The following is a 12,643-nucleotide window of genomic DNA, read 5'->3' as shown; positions in this document are numbered from 1 at the left end:
TATTTGCCATTATAGGGCAATGCCTCTTTTGTGGTGAAATATGTGGGAATGAGCTAATTGGTGGAAGAAAGCCCACTGGTGGGAAAAAAGGCCAATGGGAGAGGCTGACTTGTAGCCTTGTATGAAACCCCGCCCTTACTGTACATGGGCTGTAGGAGACTAAGACTGAGTGATTTTACCACTGCCCCATCTACACACACAAGCACCATCCAGCCAACTCACAGTACCCAATCCTCTCAAACAACCAGAGACATACTACATTAACACCACACCAATCAGCTACCTTCCCTTACCCCACCGACTTGGCCCATCTCTGTAAGTTCGAATCCTTCCTCTGTTCATTTATTAATATATTTTAATTTATTTTTGTTCATTTTATTTTATGTCATAAAAAGACTAATTTCTGTACATTCTGACAATATATTTACCAGCTATTATTCATGCCTTGTTCGGGATATAAGACAAACATGTACTAAATGGTGGTTTTATATACATAATGGCATCATGGTCTATTTACAGAGTTACAAAAGTGTATAAAGGTAGACTTCCTACATGAGAGATATGTAATAAACAGGTGAAAGAAATGATGTCACATAATTGTCATGCACCAGTTTATACCAGTTCTCAAGCAACAGTGGTATATAAAATGTAATTGTTATACTTTTTGTTTTCAATAAAGCACTCATCTGCCTTCCAATTTCCACATCCTCCAGTCATTGGATTTTTATGCTAGTCATCATATATGTTTTTATACTTTGATTTACCTGTTTTTATTTCTATTATTTTTATTTTATTTTAATTAAGTGTATTTTATGATTTAGCTTTTATTCTTTATTAAGCAGAGAGGTTAGATATTGGACTAATTGATCATCAAGTCAGACATAGTTACGACCTGATATTCAACTTTATTGTGATTTTTGCTCTAGGTTTCAAACATTAGTCTAAGTTCCGACGTGTGCCCCAAGGGACAAGGATTGCCAAGGGTGATCTACTAGGTTCTATTATGGGTGCATTGACTACAGTGTTCAAAACAACAGTAAGTCATAATCAGTTGCCCTAAAATTATTGAACATCTTTGACGCTTGCTGACTCCAAAATAACAAAATGGATTTTATAACTTTTAGCTTAGTTATCATCGAATTCTGTGCACGATAAGTTATAAAAGCAGAACTCTTTTTCTTGAGTGTTTTATTCTTTTTTTTTGTTTTTTTGATTATGCAGCCCCGGTGTATTGTTGGAATTAATGGCGGCCATTACTGGCCTGTAGATGGAAAAACTGGCTACATCTTTGAAATCATAACAAAGTAAGTTGGCTTTTTGCTCAGAACAATTAAAGTGGAACATGGTTGCATGACTGTGAATGTGTGCAAAAGATTTTCTTGAATTACATGATTTCTGTAGGCAATGTGTGCCCTGTGGCTTGCAGTAATGCATAATGTCCAATCATACCTCTCAACTATCAGGATTACTGAATGTCCAGATTTTTACCTTATATTTTTGGAGTCTTCCTCATACAATTTGTGATTTTCCGGCAAATTACTGAGAATTTAAGTCACTAAATAATGATATAAATTAGAGTTTCAAATTCCCTATCCTTCAGAAAATGTATGTTTACACACATCATGTTATTCTATCAACTTTTTAAGTTTATAAGAGTTATTGTTGTGCCTTTGTTCCACATTATTTTAGGTTTTGTCCAGATTTCTTGCACTAAGAGGTTGAGAAATATGTGTCCAAGCTTTAATATATCAGAATACTTATTGTTACATCATCTGCTACATAACTATTGCAAAGTATAGACATTTCTGTTTAGTAAAAAAAAAAAAAAAGAGAGTATGGAGAGGAGAAAGTTACTGTATATAGAGAATACAGCTGGCAAAGCAGCTGGGGTACCCATCAGAAGTATGTTTTTAATACATAATATAGACAAAAACATGAAATTTTCCTGACCGTAAGCAGTTTGTAATGTACAATTAAAATTATTTATTTCTCTCTCTGCCTTGGAAGCTTTCTAGAGGCATATTAACTATTTGTTCATCTCTCTTGGCTGCCTTACTGACTAAGTTGTGATACTCTCTCTCTCTCTCTCTCTCTCTCTCTACATATATATATATATATATATATATATATATATATACATATATATATATATATATATATATATATATATATATATATATTTATACACACATACACACACACACACACACACACACACATATATTTTATATATATATATATATATATATATATATATATATATATATTAATATTTTTATATATATATATATATATATATATATATATATATATATATATATATATATACGGATCACCTTTATATCCTCGAAATTGCGTTTTGCCGACATACTAATCACCCGACACCAAAAGACCGACAACAAAAATACCGACAACGCAAAACACCGAAAACCATTACACCAACACACTACACGTAAACAACACAGTACACTACATAACATATCCACTATCCCTAACCCAAACCCTAACCCTAAGGTCCGACACTAAGCACACTTACCCTACCTGCACCCTAACCCTAACTCACTTACCCACCCCTAACCCCAAGATCCGACACTCTCAAACACTTACCTTACCCGCACCCTAACCCTAACTCACTTACCCACCCCTAACCCCAAGGTCCAACACTACCGCATACTCACCCTACCTGCACCCTAACCCTAACTCACTTAACCCACCCCTAAACCCACAGTCCCTCACTATCGCACACACACCCTACCTGCACCCTAACCCTAACTCACTTAACCCACCCCTAAACCCACAGTCCCTCACTATCGCACACTTACCTGTCTGCTCCCTAACACTAAATCCCTCACTCGATCGCACACTTACCGAGTCCGTCGGGTTCTCACCTTGTCGGTCATCTGTGTTGTCGGTGTTTTCGTCCCGTCGGATTCCGTGTCGGCGAAACGTGTTGTCGGGCATCTGAAGGTGACCCATATATACATATACAGAGAGAGAGAGAGAGTATATAGAGAGAGAGAGAGAGATACATGGGTCCACTACGAAATCTCGAGATCCCGCAATCAAACTTTCAATATCCTGAAGATATAATGTGGAGATTGTGGAATCTTGAAATTCTAAAATAAAAAAAAAAAGATGACAACATTTAAAAAACATGTTTTTGCAGGGGGGCAATCCTCCCTGCACCCCCCACATCCCCTGCAAATTAAATATACTTACTCCGAGATTGCACTACAGTGAAGAGAACAGTAATGTTCCCGTTCAGCACTATACACCGATCTACATTACCATTCTCTTCACTGTATAGTGATCTTGGAATTAATATATTTAGGTTGTAGGGAGTGGAGTGGGTGCAGGAGGGCTTGCCCCCTTGTAAAAACATGTTTTTAAATATTGCTTTTTTTTTTTTTTTTTTTTTACAATTTTGAGATTCCACAATCTCGACGTTATGGCTTTGGGATATTGAAAGTTGAGACTGTGGGATCTCGAAATTTGGAAGTGGATATATATATATATATATATATATATATATATATATATATATATATGGCACACACACGTATATACATATATATATATATATATATATATATATATGTATTAGTGATTATATAGGGAATAGTTGAACTGTTTCATGATCGACACTAAAAACACTGACACATTGCATATTTTGCATCCCTTGTACAACCTTAGTAATAGATGTTAACCCTAGCCTCTAACCCTGCCCTAACCCTAATGTGCAGCTTCCCTTAATAAACCCTTTCCATGACTGCATAAAACGGAACAGATGGTCACCAAATGCATACACAAATGCAGAGACACACACACACACACACACACACACACACACACACACACACACACACACACACACACACACATACACAGACACACACACACACACACACACACACACACACACACACACACACACACACACACACACGCACACACATCACACTCCTACATATACTACATCTATACCCTTAACTAGCCCTTACCCTAACCCTAAACAGTCACACTCACACACACTAAACCTATCCCCTTACCTAACCTCTACCCTAACTCTAAAAGACGCACTCACACATAAACTCCCTTCACCATCACTTACCTTTGCCAGTGAATGGGAATTTGCCCAGTTTAGCATGCACAAAAATGGTCCTTTGCTCACTTTTTACAGCTGCTCACTTGTGCTACATAAATGTCTGTTGAATAAGTCAGTAGTAGCCATATGAGTAAGTAAATATTGGTCATGCACACAAATCAAGTGAGGCATAATTCATCTGAAACAATAGTCAAACATAACTGTTTGTCAAAGCACTATTCCTCCAATCTTTCTTAGAAGGTTCCTAACTGATCCCAAAAGTACCACTGCTATAACACAATCCACAGCTTATCTCACTTTAACAAAGACACATTCATAGAAATGCTGAAAGCTTGCAACTGGCATTGACTAAAACTTCTCCCACTGGATAGATAATTTCTTACTATATTAAATCAGTTAGCTCCAGCGAGGTACAAAAGAGTCAGATTCAACCCTGGCTCACAAAAACTACTAGATAGCTTATTGGAGCCAGAGACAAAGTCTGGAAATCTTGAATTCATAAGGAAACAGACTTCATCTCCAAAACTTCAGACAACTCTGAAACCACACAAAAAAATCAGTCAGATCTGATTAAAAAAATCAAGAAATGTGAGCAAGCTGGCAGATTAGGTTCCAATAAACACCAAAGCCAAGGCACAATGTATGAAACTAAAGTTTTAATATAAAAATAAAAATAAAATAAGTAAGCGCTTTCATTTAGACAGTGTAAACTTCATCAGACAAAAGTATGAAACAAGGCAAGCATTTAAATAATGCATAAATCAATCTGACTGGGCACAGGAAAACAACTAGCTAATTATAAAAAATTAACTCTTCAATCTCAGTTTATACTCTTAAATGTATTTTAAAAACAGAATATGTTAAAAACATTCCCCTGGATTCTGCATGCCTTGCATGGTGTGCAGGATTAGTGCAGGAGCTCTAGCAGGCAATATGCCTGCGTGCGATCCAGGAACAACCTGTAGGGGCGTGCACGAACGCTCCTGCACTAGTCCTGCACGGACTAAGCCCTTGTATGCAAATTAACCCATTTGCAGGAGAAATCCATGCAAATGAGGTGAATTTGCGATCCAGGAAGCTTGAAACCAGCTGTGCAGGACTAATGTAATCTGCAGAAATGTACTCGGTTAGTAACTGAGTACATTTGTACAAAATCCGAAACGGAGCCGTGACAGCTCCAAATAAAGGCTGCATATCAGTCAGGAAACATGCCAATGGCCAAGTATAAGGCCATTGGCATTGTAAACAGCTTAAAAAATAAAAAAAAAATCAACTTTTATTTTTTTTAGCTGATCTCGGCTGTTTAAGCTTAGGGCAGCGACCCGCAAACATGATGGGGGAAAATAATAAAATAAACCTAAAATAAGCATTCCAACTAAAATAACTATTCTGCCATGAAAGTCACTGGCAGGCAGAAGACAACATGGCCAGTAAGCAGTGGTTGCTAAGGGGGGGAGGCTCAGTATGAGACATGTAACTATGCATTAGCAGGCAATCCTATGCAAATGAGGGGAATGATAGTGAACCCCAGTTTCCCCAGCACGCTAGTCAGGTCCCAACAATGTAAGAGTAGGATTAGCTTGGTGCAAGCCTAGGAGTTAGCTGACATCATAGAGGGGTGAGTCAGGCATACTGTAAGTGGATTGGAGCCCTGTGGCTTGGGTTTGCTCCTAGCTTAGCACATCTAAGCAAGGGGTCTGTCTGAATCTGCCTAGCACTCTTTAAATTGCCTAAGTGGGTGTGCGTGATGTGCACTGGGTTTTAAAGGAAAAAAAAAGTGAAACCAGGAAAGCAGCACTGTGCACATTTGAGCACTCTGTTTGTGTGGCGCACCACCAGGCTTAAACAGGGAGGCAATGGGAAGGGAAAACAGCAGTAGGAAGGTAATCAAGGAGAACTACCATAGCTGGCAGGTGAAATGTATCAAAATCAGCCAATTACACAGGCAGCAGACCAGCCCAGCCCACAACACTACTATAAACTATGCAAACACCTTCCCCTCTAGTTTTTCCCATACTCTACACCACTGGTGTATACAAGCGGGAAACTTTTAACAACAAAACTACAAAATGGTAGGGGCTGCAGCAGGCAACATAGAACAACATGTGCAAGAGGCTGAGGGTGGTGAGGATGTGAAGGCTGCCAATCAACCCACAGTGAGGAGATGGAGAAGCGTGTTCACACCCAGGGTAACCTACCAGGGGCTACATGAGCTGGAGTTAGTAGAGCACTATAGGGTGGACATGGACCTCCTATAGCAAATTGTTGAGCTGTGCCGGCCACACCTTACACACCGTGGGAACCCATCCCAGTGGATACCAAGGTATGTGTATGCCTAGTAATACTAGCCACAGGTACCTCCCAAAGCTCAACTGGGGATATCATGGGGATCTCTCAGGCATCAGCATCCAGAGTATTCCACCAGTTCCTGGATGCCATGTCAGCACATGCCAGTGAGCACGTATATTTCCTCAACACCCATGACATGTTGGCTAGCAATATGCATCTCTTCCACCAAATAGCAGAATACCCTGAGGTAGTGGGTGGTATAGACTGCACGTACATATGCATCAAAGCACCACCCGGTTGATCAGGGCGGGGCCTACATCAACCGCAGGGGCCTCCCCTTCATCAACTGCCAGGTTGTGTGCGATGCCCAGGGCATTAAAATGAATGTATGAACTGGCTGCCATGGAAACTATCACAGTTCCCACATTTGGCATCTAACACAGCTGTACCAAAGATTCGCCCATGGGGACATCCCCTATGGTCAGCTAGTGGGGCATGCTGGTTACACATTGGAGCCATGGCTGATGACACCCATCAGAAATGCACACACACCTGAACAAGAGCACCATAATGAGGCACACATACAGACCAGACATAATAGAGCATGTGCTTGGGATGCTCAAGTCATGGTTCTGGTGTCTGGACACATCTGGTGAAGCCTTGCAGTAACAACGTAAAAGTCAAAGCACTTCTTCACAACGTAAGCAACTTTACTGGCGAACAAAGCTTTCAGACTTCAAGTCCTTCCTCAGTGTTACAAATCAATTAACAAACAGACTCTATTTAAATATTAAAGCATATACAAATTACATGACACAGCCAACCTATTAAAACAACAAAACAGTTTAAACATGCTTATTAAGATCATTCAATAAAAACTTCTAAAAAACACCTTAAAAGATTTGTGTTTATATTATGTATATACTTTTTTTTAGTACACTTTTTAGAAGTTTTTATTGAATGATCTTAATAAGCATGTTTAAATTGTTTTGTTATTTTAATAGGTTGGCTGTGTCATGTGATTTGTATATGTTTTAATATTTTGCTAATTGATTTGTAACACTGAGGAAGGACTTGAAGTCTGAAAGCTTTGTTCGACAATAAAGTTGCTTACGTTGTGAAGAAGTGCTTTGTCTTTTATGTTGTTCTTTATTAAGTACTAGAAACTGCTTTCCTCTAGACAAGTGAGGAAAGTTGTGCTGTAATTCAACATATAACCTATGTGGCACATCTGATAACTGCATAGAAATATGATAGCTTACATAGTTGCCAGGGGTTGATACTCTGGGATGGTAGGTGTGTGATACAAACATGCTTAAATTTTAGTCTCCCACCCCTCCCTGACTTTACTTTGCCTCTGTCTGCCTCTCTCACTCCCTCTCTGGTGGATAAGGAGACCTACACCTGCTTTGCTTAGGCAGCAGCATATGTATTTAAATTGATGCTCAGGATCATCTGATGGCCTCTGCACGAATTGCATCCCTCTTCTAGATGACTGCATGTGGGACAGCTGTGGTAACATTCCCATTCCCAAGTGCATGAAAACACACTCCATTATCTAGGAACATCATGTTGGTGTTGGGCCTTTTCATTCACTGTGAGCAGGAACTTGTTCTGTAGTTTGGCAAACAGCATCTCAGATGGATTGGGGATTTACCTCTAACAACATACACTGTGGAAACAGGGCAACATGCAGGAGGGGGATGTGCCTGACCTGACTACAGACTGTAAGTTCTGCTATACTGCATTTGGAGTAATGTTGGTTTAACAGGGTGTGTGTAGGTATGGCTGTCCTACATGTTTTAATAACTGCCATGTTAGTGCTATGTTTATGAGGGAACCCCATCTGTAGGGTCATCTGCAGACTGGGCAGTGTGTGGTGACTTTTGTTTCATGTGTTACCCACAGATCAACTATCTGTGGACTGCAGAAGGTAGTGTGAGGATTGCAGTCTGTAGATGGTGACAGCCATGAGAGTTACTGACTTCACATCCCTCATAGGACATATGTTGCAACAAACCTTATTACAACATGTAAATGTATGAGGTTATCACAGCAACATGTCAATATTGGCCCTGTGTATGTGCCTCCAGCCACAACTCTGTTAATCTTTGCACATATGTCATGCAGTAAGAGGTGCATATGTGCTGTACAGCAGAATAAGTGACATCATAACTGATAACAAGCCAGTGAGATAGCAGACTGCTGCAAATGTTATGTATCGTAGGGGTTATATCTGATTACATCACCTGGACATTCTGTGGTTGTGTGTACAGTACTGAGGTCTGTGTATGTAAGGTGAATGTCAACAGTGTGTGTATTGATAATATGTACTTTGGCCTGTGTACAGACTGTGGTAGATGTCATTGTTCTTGGTCCCATTCTATCTGATGTTACATGCTGCTCCACTGTATGTTACCCTATCAGCTTACATGTTTGTAGGGCCATACACACACATGTCCCATACCACAGACAGGCATCAGACCACACTGTGTAGCGGCCCAGTAAATGTAGGGTTAGTGTGAGTGGCACATATGAGGATGGTGTTTAACAAATAGTCCATATACTGTAATATAACACTAGCTTACCATACATGTCTGTGGCTGTGTTCACATTGGTTGTGGTTATGCACTTTCACACTGATGTATTGTACTCTGTGCTTTGACATGCCTGTAGAGACTGTTATACATGCATGTACATATGCATTCCCCCATAGGAAATGTAAGCTAATGTTCAGCCAGTCTGCCTGTAGCCTGCACAGTGCTTTGTTACATGCCTAGCAGCCAAGTGCATGTACCCAGTGAGATGTTATGTCCAGATACTTGCCAGATCTACTGCTGATGGTTCTTCCTTAACAGTCATGTATGTCATGCAGAGCAGTGGGATGCTGTACAGATGTATGTCAATATTTAGTGGGAGTACTTGCCATGACACCTCTGTACAGTGGTTATTATGTGTTAGGACAGACAAGGGTGTGTGAATGCATAACCTATGGGGGCAAATGTATACCAGTCGTAATGTGTTATACCCATCTACATGGCTGTTAACATCCACATTGTCAGACTTTGTCCACATATGTTGCACTAAGGGGTTCTGTGTACACCTCTTGACTATCCAGAGTGTGTCAGAATGTTCACATATATTAGCCAATATCTCTGCTGTAGTCCACAGGAGCATTACGTGCTAGCAGTTGTACTGTACTATGATGTTCTAAGGATGCCTGTGAGTAGCCAATGGTGCACATTTTAAAAGCAGATGTGACCTACCCCACACACACACCCTGTCTGTGAAGACAATCCCTATTACAGTAGCAATGATCTACAAATATACCTGGTCTACACACCTGACATCCCCTTGCACTACGGAGTTGGGACTATAGGGGCTGAGGTAGGGCTACACTCCATATTTAGGACATATGGTGAGAATATATGTATATATAATTATCCAAATATCTATATAGATATATACACATATACATATCGACATATATAGATGGATATTTGTGTGTGTGTGTGTGTGTGTGTGTGTGTGTGTGTGTATATATATATATATATATATATATATATATACACACACATATAAACACCCAGATATATACATAAACAGAGCAATATATGTCTGCACATATACAGATAGAGATACATATGCACATATACGTATGAATATCTACATATATATTGACAGTAGTAGGTATATCAGAATAGATATGTATGCACATATAGTTATAGATATCTACATAAACCAACATAACTAGGCATATCAGTACACATAGGATGTGCATACATATATAGGTATATAGACATATATATATATATATATACATATATGCATATCTATATATACACATATCTATATATACATATATATATATATATATATATATATATATATATATATATATATATATATATATATGAAGAGATGTAACCATGGCCATATATATGTAGTACTGTACAGATGTGTATACAGACATATGTATGAGTATACATGTGTATGTACATGCAGACATATATAGACCTATTATATGTATATGTCCATATTCCTGTCATGAGTTAACATCACAGTTGTGTATACCCTCCCACATGTATCTCACCGTATGTATCTGCTATGTGCACATTATGATAAAACAACATATGTGATGCAACAGTCATATTAATAGCAAGAACTACACAATTTAGGAACTAAAGGCAATTGTTCAATACTACTCAATATGTGTATTGGCAGCTATATTGGTAAAACAACAGCTCTCTTCACAGTCATCATGGCGTAGTGGTTAAGTGCTGTGACTTCAGTGTAAAGGGTCCCAGGTTCAAGGCCTGCAAGGGCTCTTCATTTTGTTGCTGGGCAGAACAAGGGCTGTAGGATACAGAGTGCTTAAGGTAGTTTTGTACTGCTTTAAGTGGGTTTGTGTGGGTTTGCGCAAAGCTAAGCAGGGCTAAGCTATGGGTAAACATATGGGCACTTAATGTAGGCAGCACTTACCAGTGTACAAATTAGCTTAGCTGTTATAGAGCAGCAATGCTGATACTTGCTAAGCATAGATTATCCCTGGTAACTAGGACACACAACCTAGTCTGATAACCTGTAATAAGTGTATGTAATGCCATGTACAATACATGCACCTATGTGCTGTCATTACAGTAGTAAAGGGTGTGAGTGTCATGTGTTGGACACAGACATATTTGAGGCAGTACAGCACTGTTATCCATGTGAATGTGTTAAATACAGGCATAGTAGCCCATGTATGTGCTGTCAAACTGGCATGTAGTGTATCACGGCAGTACTACTGTTGACAGTGCTAACCCGAGCAAGAGCAGAGTGCTTAATGTAGTACCGACAACAAGCACACCTGTAAGCATGGCTGGACACCAAGGCCTACCTGTTGTATCCCTGATGTGGGAGCTGTGTCACAGTATATACCCCTTACTAGGTAATGATCCATCATGTGGAATGTAACTGTAGACTACTGTCTGTACAGCACATGTTAGTGAGGCCATCCGACATGTAGTTTTGGCATACATATTGTTGTTAGACATCTGGCAACACACTCATGCTACTGCATAGCTACTTGCCAAGCTGATGACTGTCAGTCCCTGTACAGATGTGCAGATGACTGGTATACAGCTGGGATATGTACAGGCAACCTAAGCTTGATTGACACTGACATGTCTGCCCAGCTGTGTAAGAAGTGGCTCATATAGGAAATGCCACCCTGTACGCACCACATGCCACAGGTACCTCCACTACACTAATACAGTCAACCAAACATGCTTGGGTAGAGGTCTCCATCACAGACACTAACCATGTGTTGTAATGCATGTTGCATACATGTCACCTTGATCACCTCAGTGGCCATGTGCAGGAGCCACCTGGAGGACTGGCTGATGTATGTCATTCTCACCCTGAGGGTCATGACAGTAGTGCCTGTTGGCAGATTCCCCGCTGCCACCTGGCAGGTGGCAGGATAACACTGTACACAAAACCCCTACACAACCCATCACCCCTTGGCAATAGCTAAGTACACAGCTATGATCACCTGCAGGGATGCACCCCTGTACTGACACATGTGTACATCTCCAACAGACAGGAACCAAAGTAAGACAAACTAGTGAAAAACAAAAAGACAGCTTGGAAACACCAAAGCAAATTCTCTATCAGTTTAATTCTCTTTCAGTTTAATGAAGCGCTTTTCGTCTTGCACATGTGGAAAGACTTCATCAGAAACTGAACAAACTTCAACACAAGCAATATATACACACCCTTTTTGTCACATGACACTTCTAATTAAAATCTTGTGTGTTAAAGGCACATCCACATTATTGCTACTTAAAACATTTTTAAAAAACAAATATGACTGACAATATTTTTGAACATCTCAACCCTTCCCTTCCTTCAGAATTTTTACCTGTAATGGTGATAGAAACATATATACAAACATACATACACTAACAATACTATATCTCAAATTGTTGTGTTGACTCTCAAAATATGATATTACTTAGTTAACTAAGAAGTCAGAAACTTACATATCCCGAATCAAATGAAGTCAGATATCACAAATATGAACGCATTTTATAAAAATGCATACACATTAACGTTTAAGATTTTTCAACTTCAGTATACTGTTTAAAGATATTGACTCATTCAAACCCGGACAAAACATTGCCCCAGTGCATATTTGCCAACTTAACTCAAGTTGCTCAAGTAAAAGTGTAGGTGGGCCCCACCCGACTATCATAAACAACTGAA

General features: G+C 39.5%; 1 protein-coding gene across 3 annotated transcripts in view; it reads left to right on the top strand.

Moving 5' to 3' along the window:
- LOC122815407 (bile acid-CoA:amino acid N-acyltransferase-like) overlaps positions 1 to 12,643 on the top strand; it is an 817,246-nt gene that overhangs the window by 654,260 nt on the left and 150,343 nt on the right. For all 3 annotated transcript variants that reach the window (XM_044087875.1, XM_044087874.1, XM_044087873.1), the window contains one exon: positions 1,222 to 1,304. In XM_044087875.1, coding sequence (XP_043943810.1) covers positions 1,222 to 1,304 — 83 coding nt within the window. The remainder of the gene's footprint in view (positions 1 to 1,221; positions 1,305 to 12,643) is intronic.

The sequence above is a fragment of the Protopterus annectens genome, chromosome 11.part0 (assembly GCF_019279795.1).
Source record: "Protopterus annectens isolate FY-2018-M chromosome 11.part0, PAN1.0, whole genome shotgun sequence".
In the NCBI taxonomy this organism is placed as follows: domain Eukaryota; kingdom Metazoa; phylum Chordata; order Ceratodontiformes; family Protopteridae; genus Protopterus; species Protopterus annectens.
The sequence above is the reverse complement of the archived record's forward strand: the minus strand, read 5'-3'. Positions and strand labels throughout refer to the sequence as shown.